The sequence below is a fragment of the Elaeis guineensis genome, chromosome 4 (genome assembly GCF_000442705.2).
Source record: "Elaeis guineensis isolate ETL-2024a chromosome 4, EG11, whole genome shotgun sequence".
NCBI lineage: Eukaryota > Viridiplantae > Streptophyta > Magnoliopsida > Arecales > Arecaceae > Elaeis > Elaeis guineensis.
Window position 1 is genome coordinate 126,189,955 of NC_025996.2, and position 22,245 is coordinate 126,212,199.

The 22,245-nt window shown below is 37.1% G+C and overlaps 1 protein-coding gene across 2 annotated transcripts; it reads right to left on the reverse strand.

Moving 5' to 3' along the window:
* Window positions 1-248: 248 nt before the first annotated feature.
* On the reverse strand, window positions 249-18,333 carry LOC105042454 (filament-like plant protein 4). Of its 2 annotated transcripts, XM_010919679.4 has the most exons (7): window positions 17,981-18,333; window positions 17,585-17,659; window positions 16,089-16,215; window positions 12,258-12,435; window positions 9,607-12,040; window positions 9,402-9,456; window positions 249-1,057 (listed from the first exon to the last, which is right to left on the reverse strand). In XM_010919679.4, the coding sequence occupies exons 3-7, from the start codon at window positions 16,197-16,199 to the stop codon at window positions 599-601; spliced, it is 3,237 nt and encodes a 1,078-aa protein (XP_010917981.1). In that variant the 5' UTR covers window positions 16,200-16,215; window positions 17,585-17,659; window positions 17,981-18,333; the 3' UTR covers window positions 249-598. The 2 variants fall into 2 exon arrangements, with proteins under 2 accessions (XP_010917981.1, XP_010917980.1); XM_010919678.4 differs by lacking the exon at window positions 17,585-17,659.
* Window positions 18,334-22,245: the final 3,912 nt, after the last annotated feature.

A 22,245-nucleotide genomic window follows, 5' to 3' on the forward strand; every position in this document is an offset into this window, starting at 1 on the left:
TCTACTGTTAGCAGATCATACATCTAACAACTTCATATGAAGAATTGAAACCACCCTAAAACACATGAAATGGGGGCAAAAATGTAGATATGCTATTTTAGATATGTCATGCACAAGATTGATAACGATAACGAGCAATTTATCATTACTGTAGGCTTGAAAACTTGCCAGTAGCAGTCACGTTAACAAGTAGAGTTGTATGTTATGCTCTTAAAACTCTCAGGTAATGCTTATAAATGAACAAAATGTACTGCCAAAGATACCATAATTTTCAATTGCAACAGCTTTTATGCAAGTTAGCTGTACATAAACGAATAGTAGTGCCAAAAACACAGCTGTCTAATACAACCCTTTTGTTCTTCACAAGGGAAAAAAATGAATGCGCTCCTCCACGCCAATTTACAGTAACCTTTACACCTTCACTGTCTAATAGAAATGAACATGATCTTCTGCAAGCAGGATCTATTGAGCTTAGAAAAACTACTTTGAAAGACCGCAAATTGCTCGAGCTTTATAAGATATTTAATAATTCATGGCTGATCAGATCAAGTATAGTCACACAATTATATGCAGTGGAGAATTGCCCTCAAGGCATGCCTCAATGATCACTCCTTCCCTTTGAGAAAAATCTGCTGAAACCACGCCCTTGTTTCTCAGGCATGGTGTTAGGAAAGGAAGTAGAGGATGATGCTCTGGATGACCTGTGCTTTTGGCGCTTTGAGCTGATAGGTGATCTAGGAAATGAGCTCGCTTCAGTGTCAGGTGGGCTCATGTGGGAGTTGTATCCATCCAAAGGAGACTCGCTTCCGGTTGTGTGTGTCATAGGGACAGCAGCATTTTCCATCTCGGAGTGACTCAAGTGTGGTAAGGTTTGACGGTTAAAGCCACTTGGGCCTGGTTCATTTTCCAACAAGTAATCACTCATTCGGTGTCTATTGTTTGGAGAGGAAGTGGAAGATTCAGCTGGTGGACGCATTGTTTGCAATTGCCTACCAAGAAGACGTATCGTCTCCTGACACTCTGCAAGCTTCTCTGCTGCTGCTGCTATCTCCTTCTCCTGTTATGATGCATATAAAAGTTTAGCGCAAAACTCAAGGATGTTCATATTTTCAAAGTCTATATATAATGCGGAAAAGATGTTAATGGTACCAGGACTTGGACCTCAGTCTCACTACAAAATGCACTTCAAATGGAAACTAGCCAGATTATTCTTGAGAAAGACAATTTATATTTAATTAAGCTGTATGTATAGGCTTTCAAATTAGATAGCAAACTAGAAATAAGAAAACTCTGGTTGCAGGGGTCAAACAGTGGACACTTGGACATGGAAGGTCAATCCCTAATAGATGGTACAGAATCAAAGATGATGGCGACTCTTACATCAGAACAAAAATAATAAGGTGCTTTCTGACATAGTTATTGGTACAGAATTAAAGCTGTGAGCTCCTAGCTGTTATATCATGTTGTAATTTAAAAGGTTAAACACAGAGTACAATAACTAGCTGCAGAAATAGAATATTTGTGTGCACATGTATGAGAGAGAGAGAGAGAGAGAGAGAGAGAGAGAGAGAGAGAGGGGAGAGAGGGAGAAAAAAACTAATATCTTTTTATGAATCCCATGGAATGTCTCTTGTAATTATGGTCTTTCAAGGTCCATTACTACTTTACACTCAATAAAATTGTTGCTACCACCTTATGCAGTAACTATTGAAAGCATCCTCTAGCATCACTGACAAACGATTCTAAGAATCAGTCACCTTAACTTTATGGAAAGTGTTGATGCTGGAAACCATTAGTGAAACCATCAATATAACCCTTATCCTTTGATAACTGACACTTGTGAACCAAGAACTAGATCGCAACATTTCACCAAAAATGAAGCCAAAGATGTACCATAATAGGCAGATATTACCACACTAAGGAGTACATCTGCAGAACTCATCATGAATCTATAATACAATATTCATGTGCAAATTCTCCTCTGTTATTTGATTTTTTGTTGTATCTCTTTGTATTTTAACTTGAATTTCCTTTCTAATTTTTCAAAAAATGGGTGGGAACAAGTTCATGCAGAACATTTGTGAGACAAGCATAAAATATCTTCTAGTGACACATTTTAATAGGCTGGTATACTTCTCCTAAATCCCTTTCTTTCAAAACTCATAAGCCAGAACAGGGCCTGCCACAAGAATTCAAAAAAAGGAAATGCAACCATAAACTCTATGGTAGATATGTAAATGGGAAAGGAAGAGCTCAAGGAACATCGAACCACAGCAAACCTAAAAGAACATGTGGATATAATAAGACCAAGATGAGAAAAAAGAAAAGCCAAGACAAGTGGCCTCAGTAGCTTGTCCATGAAATTGTAGGCTTCCTCTACACGAGCTATGCTTGCCCCTATCAATCACGTTGGTGTTGTGATAGACCAAGTTCGTTTCCCAGAGGCTATGACCACATGATTGCTTATGAGGGAGCAATCTGACTACAAGTAAACAAAATTCACACAAGATGAACTACCAATAGATGACAGACATGGAAAGAATATTAGCTCTATCTTATTGAAAGAGTTCTGAGATGAATTAAGGAAAAGCCATGGGCTAGAGCTGATTATAGAAAGCAAAAGAAAAGAGTTCAGAAGTTGAAGAACATTTAGACCTCGGAGACAAGGCTTGTCAAATATGAGGTGCACATACGATGAGAAAAATTGCAATCCTCCAGTAATAGAGTACAAAATTACCAATTTGGTGAGTTTAGAAGAATTGGCAACTAGTGTATGATCACCAAAGATGTACATAAATATAACAAATGAATTTATGAAGGGAGTACATGATATGAAAAAAGACAACAAATATTCAACCAAAGAAGATGAAGACAACTTAAAGACAATCTAGTAATGTGTCAGATGATGACAAGATGTATAATGCAAGAACCAGAAAATACACTTTGTTAAGAGAAAAATAGAAACAATTAGAAAAGTCTTAGAAAGCACTGAATAAGAAGAGGTTATTGCTGTGTTAAAAGATAAAAACAAAAGAAAACGAAAATGAATATGATAAGATTAAAGTTTAGAGTGAAAGGAAGGGAAAGATTGAGAAAGAAAGAAAGGAAGAAGGCAAGAAAGCAAAAGAGAAAGAGAGAGAGACGTGAGATTGGGGCTGCTCTCCATTACTTTTCATCGTAATCCAAAAATAAAATATTACAAAGTATTTATAGAAGTAAGATAGGGCTAATCCCGCATCTCAATAAGCTTTGACAAATAAACCCATAATAAAGTCTCAAAATGACATAATTACCCCTCCTAAAGACACCTAATGATTTTATGATAATAAATAGCAATTAAAAATACATAAAATGGCTAAAAATACTCAAAATAAAGCCAATAAAATGCATGACGAAGCCGCTGTCCATCAAGAATCTCCAAATCAATATCTCGGCTTCCTCTAATAGGTCAAAAGAGGTCAGGTCTTATCATTCCCTCTCCCTTCAAAAGCGACCTTGTCCCCAAGGTCGAGATTAGGAAACTATTGCTGGATCTCAAAAAAATCCTCCCAAGTAGCATCCTCACGAGGGAAATACATCCACTAGGTCAAGGCTTCCTTCACATGGGTGCTTCATTTTCTTCAATCTCCACGTTTTCATATTCTTCAACAATTTCCAAAATCATATGGTGTGCTTTGCATTTATGCCCCAGGTGCCACGTCTCATCACATTTATAACAAAGTCCCTTGGCCCTCTGTTGTCGTAACTCAGTGAGATTAGTGGTTTTAACATTGTTGGAGCTATTATATTTTTCCCCCATTTGGAGATTCATTTGGGGTAAACTTAGGATGGAAATTTGTAGTCAATGGGCTCGAAGTTACCTTTGTAAGTGCCATCACTTCTATCTCAGCATTTATAGCATGAAACTGAGCATCAGAAACCAATTATAGCCTATGTCCGGCCACTTTAGCACGGATTTCGGACATCAATCCCTTCATATAAGCTCCCAAATACACATTATTAGCCCAATTCAACACCCTTGAGGCCAACCGATTAAATTCAACATTATAAGTTGCAACATCTAAGAGTTGTTGTATTTCCATTAATTGTGTCTCATAACTCAACCTCAGGTTTGCAAAACATATCTTTCCCTGCATGCAAAAAGGTTCCCCAATCCAGTGGAGGATGTGCACGGGCATAAGTCTATACCCAATCTTGAGCCGAGCCTTCGAAATTGCAAGTTGCCATAAACAATTTATCTTCCTTTGCCACATCATGAGCCTTGAAATATAAGTCAGCTAAGAAAGACCAATTCTCAAGGTTGGATCATGAAAATTTTGGAAATTCCATCCTGCGCATGTAGGTTTTGTTATGATTCAGGCCTTGATTTCTACATCCTCAGTGCCGAAATCTCCTTTCTCCATAAAAGTCCTGATCTTGCCACTCATCATCCATGAAATCATCATCATCAAAGTTCCGCCCACGATGATTGTTGGCCTCAAAGAAAGTTGCCACTGTAGCAGCAATCCCGAAGGGATCATTATTGGCATTTATTTGGTGTAGGGGCACTCGATTATTGTTTTGGGCAGCATCTGGCAGCCCTGTAGGTGCAGCCAACAGCTGTTCTTGGCCATAGACTCCGAAAACATGGGCTGTTTGAGGCACGATAGGGTAGGGCACCAGCCTAGGTGCTGCTGGAGGCATAAAAAGGGGCGGCACTTCAGGCGTGGGCAACAATAGGGCCTAGGAAGTCCCTTGGGGCAATGCGCCACTGGGCAGTGGCGCCCTTATGAGAACTCCAGAGGCAACGCCATGCTTTTGGGCGCCGGATGGTGAGGCACCACCAGAAGATGCAGTGGCGGTGGTGCAAGAGGTTTGGGCAACAGAAAAAGATGATTGGCTTGTATTCGGCACTGAAAGAGGTGGGGTAGAGATTGTTTGGTGTTCTTTTTGGAGCAAATCCATCCGATCATTGAGTCTTTGATACGATCGAACATTTTCTTGTTGTGCTTCATCGAATCTTTTACCAATCTTGTCGAATCTTGCCATCATTTGACTCAAGATCTCTTTAATCGAAGGACTTGATTCTTCAAACGAATCCGATTTGTTTGCGGTAGATCACGTATTCACCATCCGAGAATCGTTGGCTCTGATACCAATTGATAAGATTAGGGTTTAGAGTGAAAGGAAGAGAAAGATCGAGAAAGAAAGAAAGAAGGAAGAAGGCAAGAAAGCAAGAGAGAAAGAGAGACATTAGATTGGGGCTACTCTCAATTACTTTCCATTGTAATCCAAAAATAAAAAATTACAAAATATTTATATGAGATAGGGCTAATCCCACGTCTCAGTAAGCTTTGACAAATCAACCCATAATAAAGTCTCAAAATGACATAATTACCCCTCCTAAAGACACCGAATGACTTTATAATAATAAATAGCAATTAAAAATACATAAAATAGCCAAAAATACTCAAAATAAAGCCAATAAAATGTGTGACGAAGATGTTGTCCACTAAGAATCTCCAAATCAATGTATCAACTTCCTCAAATAGGTCAAAGGAGGTCGGGTCTTATCAGAATATATCATAGAAGTCTATAGTGCTAATATGTTGTGTGAAGACCTGCATGCATGGCATTCCATACCGGCCAGTACATCCCATACCATATCATGCCAGTGGGGAATCGATCCAGTTCAGACCGGATTTTCGAAAAATATTTTGAATTGAACCGAACCAGCCGGTTTGGCTTGATTTTCTTTTTTTTTATGTGCTGTTGGGTGAAATTTTTTTTTATTTTTTAACATTCGATACCGTACCGTACCGTACGGTACTGTACCGTATCGGCCAGCAATCGGCATGGATTTCGATACCGTGTCCATGAACCTTGCCTGCACGAGCATGTATCTAGTCCCACTTGTGTGTTGGAGAGGTCTTGGATACTTGAGCAAGGTCAAGAATCCTAATTAATAATTTTTTAGCTAGCTTTTTTGGGTAAAATCGTAGAATATTACAAATGGTAGCAAAACTGACTCAACCTACGGCCCATCTTGCTCGGGGCTATCATAGCTCAATCATGTTGTTTAGCCTTTTTAGGGCTGACCATGAGCCAATCATGTTGTTTTAATTGGACCCTTATCATAGCAAGGGCACAAAGCTAAACCATGGTAGCGTGCAAGCACTTGCATAGGTATGTGTTTAGTCCTACCCAAGTGTGTATTGCAAAGGTCTTGGTACATAAGCATGGCCTAAGACTTCAATTAATAAACTATGGCTAGCCTTTTTGGGTGGTCCTAGGTCGTTATATGTTGGACAAACACAATGAAGATCAGGATGGCAAGAAATGCCAGGATTCAAGCACAACATAGAACTTGTGAAAAGAAATAAAAGTCCCCAACAGTTACATAGCTGGACAAAGATGCAAAAGTGTAAATCTAATCTCTAAAAGGCCAAAAGACGCTAGTGCTGCAAGAAAACAAAATATTAAAATGGATCAATATTCAGCAAAGCTACAGAACATACTGACAATGCAAGAATTAGATTGAAACCTGAAAAATAACAACTAAGAGAAAGAAAAAGGGAAATGAAAACTTGGATACTTCAAATGAAAATTTAACATCAAGATCAAATTTAAATAGGATGGAAACAATACAAATTAGATGTTCAAAGGAATGGAAAGACAGGCAAGAGAACTAACAGCCTTCCAAAATTCAAATAGATCGAGAATTTTGGCACCTGAAATACGAGGAAACCTCAAATGCAAAGGAAAGTTATGTTTCATGTCATATCAGAGTCTACACTGGCTCTTTCGGAGTTTCAGTGGTAAGAATTGGAAAAGCAACTTCATGGAACAGAATAGTTGGTCCTTGTTTAAATGGTATGAACAATAGGGAAGTTGTAAAACTAACAAAGGATTTACTAAAACAGTCTACTCGAAAAAAAGGTATATGACACCAACCTCAAGTTAGAAAAAGTGGAGACAACAGCAAAGTTGGCAAAAATTAGGCAGAATCAATTGTTTACACATGTACTTATGAATGCATGCATGTACGTATATGTATGTGCTTTACTACTGTTGTAGCTATAAATGGAGGAAAAAATCTAGCCAGGTCCCACATCTAAATTGAGTGACCACTTTATTAGTTATTAATCAATATTGGCCAGAAGAAAGTAAAAAAAAATTATATTCATCAAATGTTCTTTATTATAAATTTATAATTTAATACAGTTATGGGCTCAGATACTTCCCCATAGCCATAGATTAGAATTTATATTTCTATGTTTCACAAAAGTTATCTACATTTAGATTTAAATTATCTGTCATGTTAGCATCATAATTAATGCTTGTATGTGGATTTATATTGTCTACCAAAGCAGCAATAATTTCATTGTGAAGCACAACCTGAACGATATGCATAAACACAATGATTGATCTGGATATGAACTTCATTTTTGTGTAGAAAGGTTAGGTCAATAACATATAATTGCAGACCCCAATGTTCAATAAGATGAGACCTCCCTTACAATGTTAGATTTGTATAACGTTCTACAGGAGTTAATCAGTCAATGTACCACTAGAAGAGGTTGATAGTATAAATAAAGATGTGGAATTTACATCAAATTCTATATCTGCCCAACCATGACCAAAGGAAATAAAAAATTTTGAGGATCGGTTTCCCATTTTGGAAATATTAAAATAATCCAATTGAACAGCTTAGATTCTTCAACCCAGAAATTAGATTTTCCAGCTAGAATATGATTAATTAGTGAAGCTTGGAAATAAAAAATTAACTGCAATCATATGTTTGGAGCAGCACAGAATCCAAAAGCTGTTAAACAAGCATTAAAAGATTGGGCTAAAGAGAACCAAGTTGTTTCTGGGGACAACTTGAACAGAATGGAGTCTAAACGACCTAAAATAAGCATTAAATGAGCTTGGAAACAAGCTGTTGAACAAGAATTAAAATAAGCTAAACAGAATTCAGCTACTAACGCAAAATAGTGTCTGGTAGAGATACCTGAGATGGAGACTAAGATGAGGAATCAATATGTCAGATCTTGGAATATGAGCAAGTCTAACAGAAGACATCTAGAGCTCACTGATTAGATCATGGGGACAGAAAAACTTGATAAAATTTATGCTCAACCCAAGAACAGAAGAGTCAGGAACAAGATAAGACATTGACCACATAGAATTGGGAAAAATAAGCAATAATGAAAGACATCAACTAGGAACCTATTTGATTTTATCGCAATGTTTTATGGAATGAAACAAAGAGCCTAACAATATTACATTAAGGGGGAGCTATCTCATGAAGCTAGGGCATGGATGACTTTTGGAAATGAAAGAAGTGGAAAGCATTATTTGTGGGATGATATCCAATGAAGCACCTAGACTAGATGATTTCAGTGCCTTATTCACCCAAAAAACATTGAAATTTGATCCTTAAGGAGGTTAAGAACTATTAATCCAATAGTTTGATCCTTAAGGAGGTTAAGAATACCATTTTGGCACTGGTTCCCAAAACAAAATCCACTACTACCATGGGAGATTTTAGAACAATTACTAGTTAGTAGTTACAGCGCATCTATAAAGTAACACCTAACTCCACCATATTTCAAGTGGACAACAGGGAAAGTTATCTTTTGCTAGCTAGTATTCTTTAATAAAAGTAGGGGCTAAAAATGGTGAATATCTTATTGGCACAAGAAATGACAAATATTTGATAAATAGAAGGGCTCTGGGAACCCACGAGACTGAATTTTAAAAAGCATGTGATACAGTAAGTATAAAATTTGTTTTTCATGATTTGAGTTATGTGGGCTGTGATCAAGCCTCAATTATGTGAATTGCTGAAATTTTTGAAGTTCCAACTTGGCAAACTTTGAAGATTAATTAAAACTATTTTTGTGAGACAAGGTGGTCCACCATCCCCTTTCTTATCTATAATGCCTAGGTCACCTAATTGATGGAGAAATTAGTTGGCAGGGGACATAGTAGAGTTTGTAGATTTAGGTCGAGAGCTGCAATAAACCATCTAATATTTGATGATGAGCCAATGGTGACAAAGTTACGAAACATTTGGAATGAGTGTTTGCTAACCATCAACAGTTTATATTTGTAGTGTGAAAGTTTAGCAATATAATTCAGCAAATTTGATCTGAGAAAGTACGTAGAGGATCCACAAAATGTTAGCAAAGCTGATTTAAATGAATAGGGTTGCAATCTACTTAATTAAGTTCTGCTAGATAAGAGAATGAATATAAACTATGACAGAACAATGAAAGTAGATTGAGAGCACAAGCAAAATTATCCCAACAGAAAAAGGCTCAAGTACTATAGGAGAAAATATAGATGCCAATCCTGCAAATTACTTTATCTGAACATTCATAGTGTTATACACGTTTGGAGTCCATCCTCCTTACCTGTTTTGTCTTGATATCATTGTCAGCATCAGAGCACATTAAACTCTTTTCATTCCTTCAATTAAACAACAAGCATATTAGGATATCATAAGAGAGAATCAAAATTAAACAGGGCAAACAAAAATAATCCCGTAAGAGACAGAAAGCAAAGAAAGAGAAATAAAAAAATCATAATTTATGATAGGTAGGTAATTTTAATTCTAACCTTTCAATTTGCTCCTGAAGATCTTTGTATTTGGCCAAATCGTCCTGATGGCTGCGTCTTTCTTCCTGAAGTTCATTATCCAAACTTTCTGCTTTTGTAAGCAGCAGGACTATTTCAGCTTCTAATTCCTTTGTGCGTGATTCCAGTGTCTTATAGGACTCAGCCATACACTTCAATTGTGTCTCAGACAAGCTGTTTGATTTCTGACTGGCAGCCAATTGTGATTTAAGCTCCGCCAGGTTTTGTTCCGTTTCAACCAGCTGAGACTTTGTATATTCCAGCATTTCATTACATCTAGCCAATTCCATCTCCATGTTCTCCTTCTCCAATTTCAAGTGTTCAAATTCCTCCAGGGAGAACTTCTGCAATGTGGCCTTTACTTCAAAGTCATGGCCAACAGGCCCTTCAATCTCAGGGTCAGAGGAAGAATGAGGTACAAGCAAACGCACTCCTGAGAAATTCTCTTTTGCTGATTCATGCTCAACCTCTTTATTTTCTAGTAAAGTTACCTTGTCTATGCAATCAGAACTATTACTTTCTCCTTCATTGCGCTTATCGCTTGACATGTTAAAACTGGTTTCAGACAAAATTTTGGACAATGCAAGAATAAAATCAATTAAACTTATTTCATTACACACAACTTTGTTGACAGAGGCAGAGAACTGCTCGATTCTCTCATTTATTCCACGGTCTTCGGAAGTCCTGCCTTGAATTTCTATAGCTTCTTTACCAAGAGAAACAACAAAATCATGAATCTGAGAAATTGCATTCTTCAATCCTGGATCCATCACATGCTTAGCATCACAACATGAATTATGATCTTGCTTTGAAGAAATCACACCGTCTGTAGTTTCACCCATAGCTTCATTTTGATCACAGGTAGCATCTGCAGAGTAAGTCTCTTTGATAACACAACCAGAGTGCTGAGGCAATTCTTGTTGTACATCCTGCACAATACATCTAATACCTTCCAAAAGTTTTGACATATCAGTGTCCTGGGCTCCCGATTCAAACAAAGAAGCTATTCGTGACTGCAATTCTGACAGTGGAGAAGCAAACTTGCTTGATACACACTCCCCATCTGATTGCTCCTTGCCAGTGTAAACCAGGTTTCTAGGTGGCACCAAAGCCCGCTGTAGTCCTTCACCACCCCCATTCTTTTGAATATCAGCCGTTGAAGTGGCTTCAACGTTTTCAATTTTCATCCTATCAACCACACTATCAGAAATAGTGACAGTCCCATTGGTCTCTGATGATACACATGCTAATCTCTCCATCTCTAAAAAGTCATCCATAATTTCCAAACGATTTGAATTGTCTGCCTTCTTACTTTTGTCAACATTATTTTCTTTCTTGAACTGGGAGAGCTCTAACATTAATGCTGTAGCCCAAGACTCAGAGCAGCTTCCTTCCTCATCAATACCATCTTCAGACATGGAGGTCAAGCTTGGTGGGTTGCTTTCATGTTGGCTTAAGATGCCATTGAAGGGGGTGAAGCTATTTGATTTTGAGGGGCTCATTTGTTGGTTTGGAGCAAGCAAATGCACTTCGAAGCTACGAAGCTTGCTTGCTGTCCTAGCACACATGTTTCTTGAAGCTTGTAGCTCACTATTACGTTTTGATAAGGCCTCCTTTAGCATCTTTGTCTCTTCCTCTGTTGCCAGCAGACGTGCAGTAAGAAATTCATTCTCTTTCTGGAACTGCTGAATGTGTTCAAAGGCAAGGTCTGAAACTGGAGTTGATATATGATGCAAGCTTGAATTTTTAGCAGGAGAGCGCCGTAATCTGGTATCTCCATAATCTCGGCCTAAATTTTCAACTTCTAACTTCATCTGAGCTAATGCAGCAGGGCCAGGCAACTTCTTTCGAACAAGTCCACGTAACCTTTGACATTCTGCTTCCAATTTCGATATTTTCTTGACATCTTCTAAATGCTGCTTGTTTGCCACATCAGCCGATCTTATGCTCATGTTTTTCTCTTCATTGCGAATTTCAAGCTCCTTGGAGACCACATGAAGTTCATATTTTAATGAACTTATTTCTCTTTCACACAATTGTAGGTTGTTCTTCAATACTTCAATTTCAGCATCAGCTTGAGACTTTTCATCACTAATCTTCATCAGCATAGCAGAACGTTCTTGAAGAGATCTTGACACTGCAGTATTTTCAGCAGAAGCCTTCAAGAGCTCCTGTTCAAAATCAACTATTTTTGCTTCCAGTTCAGCCTTGATCTTTTCCCAGTGCTTAGTTTTTGAAAAAACTACATCATGTAATTTTTGCTCACTTTCTTCCTTAACATTCCGTATCTGTTTCATACACTCCTTTAGAGCACCATCAAGATGTGATGCCCGTTGTTCAGCTGTAAGCTTTAACAGCGTAACCGACTCAAGTTGAACTTTCAGTGCTGAGGCTTCTGCTTCAGCTTTTTCCCAACCTAAAGCAAGGAAAGAACAGAAAAATCATTGTCTTACGAAATCAATATTATTGCCTTCTTTCATATTTCGCAAGCTCGTAAAAAAAAAAAAATGTGCGCATGACTGCACTGATAAATATTCCAAAATGTTCATAAATAATGTCAAGTTTTGAGATCTTTCAGTAATAAAACTATATCGCTATTAAATCAAAAGAGCTAAGACTAGGTACTGGTATACCTGATACTGCTTCTTCTGCAACTTTGGTATGTTGTTTTACTAAATTTTCCTTAGTAGTTATCTCTGATTGTGCTGAAGATAATTTTTCATTCAAGACCTTCACTTGGTCCTCCAAGTCAGTGAGATGTGCATATTTCTCTGCAGAAACTTGAACATAATTTACACTTTTTGTACTTTCCTGCCAACAGAGTAAAGCAGTTTGAGAGAGCAGAACCAACCCAACCATATTTAGAAGAAATCAATCAATTCAAAAAAAAAAATCTAATGGAAAAAAAAAATGTCATCTGTGTGCTGTGTAAAAAGAACAATATAACAAAATAATTAAAGAAAACATATAATCCATTTATAAAAGGCAAATCGCTAATAAACATGCATTATGGCAGAACATGAGGTAAGAAAAAATAAATTAGAGAAGCAAAAGCTTGTGCCGGCTGACAACATATATACTTGAATGATCTGTCTACCTTTTGCTCAGCCAAATGTGCACAAACTCCTAGAACTGAAAGATAAGCTATGTTGGTAACTTTTTTGTTTTTTATGCAACTTTTAGGTCCATAGATATCGATAAGAAACATGAAACAATCTATTGGTACTTTTATACTTAAAACTTGTTATACAAGGTCATGATGAAGAACATGACGTCCACATTCAGATATGACCTGATTCCAAAAAAATGAAGCATTTGAGCTCATGGTGATGTCCTTTGGGTATGTTGATAAGTAGTATGGTCTTTGTCTTTGCATATAACATAAATCGAAAGAAACAAAGAGTTCGCTTTCACCTTTAAAAAATGAACTAAATCTAAAAATGTGACCACTTAATTTGGATCAAAAGATGACCACCATAAGTCATTGTGACTAGAGGGTAGTTTAAAAGATGTAAACCCAACTCCATGTGCTCTACAAGTCTAAAGTCAGACTCTCCTCCTACTCAATGGCATGGGCCTGGCTGCAACAAACACATACACAAATCGCTCAGGCATGGCTTGCTAAGTGGATCATGGACTCATTCCACCTCATATGATTAGAAATATAAGCAAAGCTCAACCGACTAAATTCACAATTCAGACATTCTTCTTCAGACATTCTTCTTCTTCTTCTTCTTCTTCTTCTTCTTCTTCTTCTTTTGTTTTCGGTTTCAAATAATAGGTATGGGCATCACCAGTATGGCATAACAACCAGCTTACATCCACTCGTTACAAGGTTAGTGGCAGAACTAAGCGGTCAGCAGCCAAGTGGCCAGTTACCAAGGCAAGAGTATCTAGGCTTAGAATAGGGCCATCCTCTAGCCAATAATTAGTAGAGCTTGTCCTAACACACAAATGGGGAATTGAGTTATGTGGTCAAAAGTATCTCAAAATCCATGACCTATATTCTTTGACTCATCAAGCACATTTAATTACAAGAGTTCTTGGACCTTAGGGCACTATTGCTGGCAATATTCTTGAAAGTATTCTTGGGAACAAATTGGAGTGAGAAGATTTCGCATGAACAGAGTTTTTTGGGTGATAAGGAACATGTATCAAGAAAAGGCTAATTTTCCAACATGAGATCCATCCATGTACATATCTCGTATTAGCATAATTTGATTATATAGAGTATCTAATCCAGATGTTCTTTGTTATTTTCAAGTTATCTTGCAAAGATGGGGTATCATAATTGTATGTGTCTGATCATGTCTAGGACCCTAACAGTACATGTCTATTAGCTACACTTTGGATGGTGTTAGTTAATATGACCCTAGAACCATAGATATCCATATACCACGGAGTTTAGCTCAAGCTCAAGCCAACCTCGAAGACCCCATGACATGGACCATCATGAGCAAACCAACTTGTACTAGCATATAATTCTGACTTAACTGGTGCAACATATGAGTACAACTATCACTTCATATGATTGTATTTGGTACCAATGTATGTAATATATTTGTTCTTATGCATCCGCTTTATGGGAACACCATGCTAACAGTATCAAGACACAGTTATATCACCACTCAGTCTATTATAGCATGAAGTGGGATCTAATATGTTTTCTAAGTTGTTATGTTTCATAAAAATCAAATTTTAATATATTCACTATTTGCTTTTCCTAATTTTAATTAATTATACAACATTTTTAAATATTTTCATGGCAAAAAAACCGAAATGATAGCAATGATAGACAAAACTACGATACTGGCCTATGCTACATGCAAAACCATCTTAGACCAAGAAACCTTGGTTCACACCCACAAGCCACATCACAATAAGCTTGCATCATGAAGGATGGTAAATATGGTGTAAATAACAAGGAGAACTCCCACAATGTTTCAGCCAAAATTATACTTCTAGTCAAATCTACATGCAAAACTAAGGAACCTTAAGTTGGCCCCACAAGTAATATTAAGTATGAGCTTGCACCATGCAACAAGGTCCATAGGGCCTAAGTAGCAAAAAAGAATTTCAACATTGTTTTGGCCCATACTACAAATTCAGTTTAACCTACATTCCAGACCAAGAACCTTGTAAAAGCCCCAAAAGCCATGGTAGAATGAGCTTGCATTATGATAGAAGGTCCATTTAGTCTAACTTGCAGAGAAAGCTGTCACAAAATTAAGATGTATGAAAGAAGTAATTCTCCCCATTGTCTAGAGTTTGGCAAGGAAAATAATGGCATGTGATTACACTTTTTAAATTATCCACCACCAGTCATTTGCATTTACTAGGGCTGAGCAAATAACCGAAACCCGAAGAAACCTACCCAATCCGACCCAATAAACATCGATTTTGGTCGGTTGAAAGACATAAATCGGATGGAATCGGGTTAGGGTTTGTAAAAAATCGGTTATTTATAGTCGGATTCAATTCCTACACTTTTAAACCGTATGAGACCGAACCCAACCGATGCAGTATTTCACAAACTCACTTTCATTTTAGGACCAATGTAGTATTTCACAAACTCACTTTCATTTTAGGATGGCATTGTTTAGACTTCAATACATTCTAAAAAACACCGTGTCACCCATTTGGATTCATGAAAATATTAATGTTGAAGTGTTAATGGAAACACATCAATTTGAGATAATTCTAAAGTGAAAGCTTTCAGATGTAGTTGCTTTCAATTAAGTAAATCTTTTCTTTTTATGTTTTATTTTGTACAGATTTAAATAAGCCTAAAATTTGTAACTTATGAGGTTTAGACCTTTTTTGTATTAAATTGACCTCCCAAAAAAAAAAAGCAAATAAGTTTAAGTCAGCCAATGTTAGACTTAAAATCAATATTGGGTCAATATTGAAGTCCAAACTAACACAATCCATCTGAACCCGCTACAAACCGTTCACGTCGACTTCAAATGATTTTTACATGATAAACGATCGACAGCGGGTTGAAGAAAGCAGCGGGTTGAATTTTCTTCAACCCGATTGGGTTCGGTCGGGTAAAATTTTTCTCTCAACCCGACCATGCTCAGCTTTAGCATTTACAATGAACCAGTTCTCAATAACCTTAAATCATCATCAACAGGAAGTGAGAGATCCATCAGTACAATAAGATATTTGCATATTATCTTTGCAGATTGTTGAGTGCTGAGTTTGAATCCATAAAACCAGGTCAAACAGAGAGACAAAAAGCGACAAATTAAAATTAATATCAGATATATAAAATCCACTACTCTTAAGTAGGATTGTGTGGCAAAGAAAGTTTTTATAATCTTATATTTCTTGAGAAGTGCTTGTGTAATCATAAATCATGCCTAAATTACATGGATTTATTTTTGCATTTTCTTTTTATTGTTCATACCTGCACAGCTAACTACCATGTGCAAAAGGTAAAATTGGGAGAGAAAGCAAACCTGATCTGCTTGATTGCCAGTTGGATTAGATGAAGAAGTGCTTGTGGAATCTGTTGTAGTCGTTGCTTTTTCTGATGACTTCTTCTTCCAAGGCCAACTTCGACGATCCATTTTCAACTAATGCAACCTATAAAATGTTTTAAAAGTCAAAGATCTTATAACCATCAGCATATCAGCTAAATAACAGAAATGATGACTAGAAATATCAGCCAAAAGAGTTGAAGTAATTGGTGATGACAGTGAAGCTGCAGAATGTTCAAATGGGGGAAAAAAGCGAACTCCAAGTTTTAAATTTATTTTTTCCAAGGATAGAAATGAAGAAAACTATGAAACATTGCAAAAGAAGTTATGAAGACTATATACAAATCTTGCTTTCTTACAGTAATCAGAAAGGATTTGTAGTGTCCTGAGAAGATATTGGCCATTAAATGTAAAGTTGAAAATTAAGAAGAGTGGAGGTGCAGATTGTCTAGATAAGGAGGAAGAAGGAAATCTCCAGTTCCAAGTTTACCACTTTTGACGACAGAAACAAGAAAACTATAATAATAGGCAAAAGAGGTGGTGGAAATCTTTATTTATATCCTTATAATGGTTTTACAAAAATCATAAAGGATTTACCGAGTGGTATGTCGGTTTTTTTGTCACCATATTTCAAATATAAAATTGAGAAGAAAATGAACACCATGCGGGTTAAAAACGTCCAACAAACCCCAAGTTTCGATTAGATTTTGGAATTCCCCGAATGTAACTTAGAAAAATGAATCATGCACCTAAACTGGTATTGCTAAACACTGATCATGAATTATTTCCTATTTTGCATCATACCAAACAAGAGATCAGTAAATCGATTAAATTAAAATATTTATTAAAAATAATTGAAGAAGATATGCAGTAAATAAGTGCTGACAAAAAAGTAAACATGGTGAAAGGTAGTTGCAAATATTTAAGACTAGTGGGACAAGGAGCGTTATGACTTGCGTAAGCCATCAAGTGATCACTGACTGTTACCAGAGACAATCGATTTCCGAGTCCACTCTGGTTAATGCCTATCTCAAGGAAGAGCTCGGAATTACTATTTAGCAGATCGAAATCTTGCTTCTATTACCAAAACTTTGTTCGTTGCCGTAAACTGCCACCGCCTGAGCAAAAATTTGGCAGTGGAAAGAAAGAAAGCAAAGTTGGAAGAAAACTTAAGTCGGAAGAAAGAAAAATGGAAATTCTAAGAAGAAAACAAGGATGCAGAAATCTCAATGTCGATGATCACACAATCTGTTCCTCCAGACAGATCGAGTGCATCAGTTTTTAAGGATTACTCAAAAACTTCACCGCAGCATCAGATCGATAACCTCATCGTTTGATCGTGAAAACGTCAAATAACAGATCAAGAAACCAACAACAATCAAAGAGAAAGGATTTTTTTTTTTCAGCAACTATTTAAGATCTCCACAATGTGAAACATCTGATCAAGTAGGGCTAAGAATCCAATCAAACCTCACCGTATCAATGAAGCCAAAAGTAAAAACGGATCAGCCAAAATGATGATCTCCTCGTAAAGTCCACGCAACCACCATCTGAATTTTCTTAAAAAATCATAATTTTTCCATCACCGACACAATCCAAAAAAAAAAAAGCGACAATCATCGGCTTAAAACCTTGCAAATGCCGGCCTAAAAATCCAAAAAAAAAAAGTCTCCGAAAAAAAGACAACAATACCCCATGAAATCCTTCAAAAAGCCAATAAATTTTGTCCCGGAAGAACCAATTAAAATCGCCTCATCTAAAACAAAATAAGAAGAGAAGAACGAACGAATAGGCCCGAATACTCGCTTGGACACGCATTTGAAAAGCCGAAACAGAGATTGAAGAAGGGAGAAGACGAAATAGTAGCTTACCGGATGAAATGTAGGCCAGAAAATGGAAACTTCTGCGGCAGATCTGGCAAGTACTATATCAAATCTCTCAGAAGAAAAATGCGTTCATCGCTAATTTTTATTTTTTTTTCTTTTTTTTTCCCTTTAATTTCGATCTCTCTCCAGGTTATGAGGTAGATATAGAGAGAGAATGAGGAGGAGGACGTAGTTATTACTCGTCCTCCAATCCTTCTCTTTTTCTTTTCCTTCTCTCTTCTTCTATACTCTCCTGTCTACTTCGGGCCGAGAGAAGAGCAGGGCTTGGTGGTGGGTGGAGACAAGAGGAGGAAAGAAAAAAAGAGCAAAAGGCGAGCTGCTCTTGTGTAAAAATCTTTGCGTTAGGTGCCACTTAAAAAAAGCAAGGCGTTGTTACAAAGGATCCAAAGATGCCTGCTTTGTTCCCATTTTCTTTTCAAATCCCCAACCCCACCTCTTTCTCTGTCTCTTTGACACGTATTATCCACTTCAATTCCCAAATTTTATAAAAACTTTTATTTGAAAATAAAGAAAAGAGAGGAAAAAAAAAAGACAAAGATGGCTCACTGGATGGGAGTTCACGATTTGGACGGTGGTAATTGACGCCGCCTGGAATAGAATCTCCGCATCCATCAGTCGGTTGCTACGTCCATTTCCCCTCCCATTGTTCTTTTTTCCCTTGACACCGCATGGCTTTTCACGTACGCTGTGGCACCCATCACCACCGTCTGATCCGTGATCCATTTGTGTCCAAGGGGCTGACTTTGGGAGCCATGGCACCATCGAGGTGGTAGCCCGTCCATCGCTCTCGGATGATGAGCGATTAATACGAACGACAACCGCCCCTAGCGGTGGACCCAGCAAAGGGAGAAATAGATCGACGAGGGCCGTCCGATCGGGTGTCGGGGGATCGGTGTACCCTGAACGATCCGACGGCCGCCTTCGGCACGCCTCAACCTCCACTTTGATCGTGGACCCTCGTGTTTTATTCCGTATGATGAAAGCTGGTCCCCCCAACTTCTTTTTCTTATAAAATCCTCCATATTATACAGCAAAACAAGACAGTTTTTATGGAATTTAACTCCATACCACATATAGCGATTGCCTTTTTCGTCTCCCTGCGACGGTGTAACCGCACGTGAATCCGTGTGCCTCGAGATTCGTGAAATGCGGGCGTCCAGTCAACGGGTCAGCCGTTGGATTAGAGGATCCAAGAGTTGCGGTTGTCGTTTTTGGGCCCTTTCTGATCCTGGGGTCAAATCTATTTACTGCGGGCTCTGGGTGCGGCTTCCATCGAGGGAAAACAGACGCGTGCGGGCAGCGTTGGAACCCGACGCCAGGGGCGTTTTCGTCAAGACAAAAGAGAAGGGCCTGCGTGCGTCCTGAACTCCGGTCCCTTTGGGCCCCAGGCCCATCTCTTCGATGCAGGCCGGATGCCAAAATGACCAAAATAACCCTAATCATTTAAATAATTAATTACGATGTTGACCGTTCAGCTCTATATGCTATGGTAGCGTTGTTACTTCGATGATTGATGTCAATATGTTTTTTTTCTTTTTTCTTTTTTTTTTTGACGTTCCAACAAAAGTAATTTGGAGGGTCGAGATCGATGGGTCGTTTTCGATTAACCGATGATTTATGGGTGTTAATGAGGGGTCAAATTGCTTGCTAATTGAAAATTTTAGGGGAGGGTGGTCACCGTCTGGTGTTTGGATTGTCGGGTAGGGAGTATCCATCCCAACGAACGAGCCAGAATGCGATCGCGGGCGGTGTCGGCTGAGCTGGGGGTGGGCGTGGGGGAAAGCGGAACAGTCGCAGACCGCGGTGCGGACGGTGGCGCTGCCGCGACCGGGTTGGGTCCACCCTAATTCGGTGTACCAGCAATCGCAGTGGTCCAAATGCATGGTCTGATTCTTCTCTCTCAATCTCCTTTGCATCAGAGCAGTCAGATGGCAACCTAAATCATTAATAAGTTGTCCAGGATGCTGGGCCCACTTGTCCACCCCCGTCGCTAATTTGCATATGTCACATGGTACCATGGTGTACGTGGCATCTTATCGCAGCATGACCTCGATTACGTATTTGCCCATGGGCACGAATCCTCTGCGTACAATTTGCACGACCATCAAATAAGAAGCTTTTGCGTATCATGTATGGTGCGTCGCTATTCATAGTCTCTATTGTACGGTGATAGCTATGAAGTATTCAATAGCTATGAAGTACTCTGCGATACAAACAACACATCACAATAAATCTTGAAATTTTATGCATGCCGTGTAATTTTATTTTACAAATACAGTAGTGATGCTATAGCAAGGGTGCAAAATTGGATCTTTTTCAAGAGTACAGAGATGGTGATGCCGCATTTAGGATGCAAAATTGAATCATTATACCAAAATATTAAAAGGAAATGGTAGGCCTTATAGCAAAATATTGTTCAAGAAGTTTATGTAACGGTCATTTTAAACATATGGGATGCATTTGATGGGATATAGAGAAAGTTATGATTTAGGGTCTGTTTGGTTATGCGAGTATGGAGTGAGATGGGCAAAAATACTTCTGCTATTTAGTTTACCGGGAAGCAAGAATTGTTACGGTGCGCTTTCATGATTTCACATATTTGGTTGCATGGTGTAGAAAACCGCTTCCAACTGTTTTGAATGTATGGTTGGTTTGATATTTGAGAAATATATATAGTCATCCAAAAACAAGTAGTGGGATTACCCCTTTCAGAGATGAATTAGTATATAATATGGATTATCTCCCTTTTTATTAATAATTGAAGTAAAATATATATCTCAAGGAGTATATTCATGAATTAAAATATCATTATATTATCAATTATATTCATAATATTAAATCATATTATACATATCTTAATATTGTAAGTGTGAGTATTAACTCATATGTTGAACAAACTAAGTACTATTATTATTATTATGGCTTTTTATTTATAAATATTTCAATAATAATAATACGTGTTATATATAATATAGATATGACCGTGCTCTGTTAAATGAAATAATAATATTTGAGAATTAATACTTGCCTAATGTCTAAGTAAAATAAACTAATATTATTATGAAATTATATATATATTAATGCATTCATTAATAAAATAACATCATTTGATTAAAATACACTTATTAACATGTGTTGGTTATCAATATCGTAGACACTAGTCATTTTCACTACTAAAATAAGGAACTTGAACAATTTTACTTATCATATTCATAATTAATTATACTCAAAATTATTGAATTATTTTTTAATATTATTAAGTATTTGACAATTAAAATATCACTTGGGATGATAAACATAACATAAAGCTTAAAAAGAATATTATTTTAATATTTATAAGATATTTAGTTATATATAAATTGAATAAAATATTGTTAATTTGTCACTAATTATTTTTGTAATATTTGCAAATTGTCCAAGTTAGCGTTTATAGAGTCACAACCAAATTTTTTAATAATCAACGGTCTATATCCAAAGGCTTAAATTTCAAAAAAATAATGACGATAGGCAAAGTTATATAAATAATTTTTTAGATATTATTAAAATAAATATCATGTTACGAGCAAGAACCGTACTAGCCTCCCCCCACCTCTCAACAAAATAAAAAACAAAAACCTAACGTGCACTATAAGGTGTATTTCTCAACTTTTAAAACCCAAGATCCATATATAGTGCTAAAATTGATTTTATATGACATATCAAGTACAAAATTGATTCTTTCTTCTAGCAGCAACTATATAATCATCCGAGATAATTCTTGATGTCATACAATATCATACTAGACCGATCCAACTGATACATCCCATATCATACTATATCAATGTCATATCAATATGCTATCTCATACCATATTAATGTTAGGTATGTTATCTTATATAGTATTGAACTGCACATTGATTCCGTAAACATGGTTCCCTATCAAAACAAAAAACCTTATTTGATATCCTTATCTCACATGCAAACCAACAAATTATTAGAAATAAATAATAAACAGTAAGATATGCGTAGAAATCCTATTTTAGTAGATATCATGGAGGATTATATGGATTGCATGGACTTGGATCATGAGGGCTTATATCATCAATAGTGATAGAAAAGAAACCGAAACATGGTTGCTCCTGTCAACTCTCAAAATTATTCCATGCATTATTGCTCAATATATAGTGGTTGGAACAGTAGCTCCATTTGTGAACCTGCAAGTTGGAACCATGCAGGGATGTCTGACAAAATTGAAGGTGGAACAGTTGAAG

Coding starts and splice junctions, on each gene's coding strand:
- LOC105042454 (XM_010919678.4), bottom strand. CDS start 16,199: ATGGATCGTCGAAGTTGGCCTTGGAAGAAGAAGTCATCAGAAAAAGCA. Junction 12,041..12,257: donor TGCAGAAGAAGCAGTATCAG/GTATACCAGTAC, acceptor TCCTTGCTTTAG/GTTGGGAAAAAGCTGAAGCA. Junction 9,457..9,606: donor CTTCAGGAGCAAATTGAAAG/GTTAGAATTAAA, acceptor GTTTAATTGAAG/GAATGAAAAGAGTTTAATGT.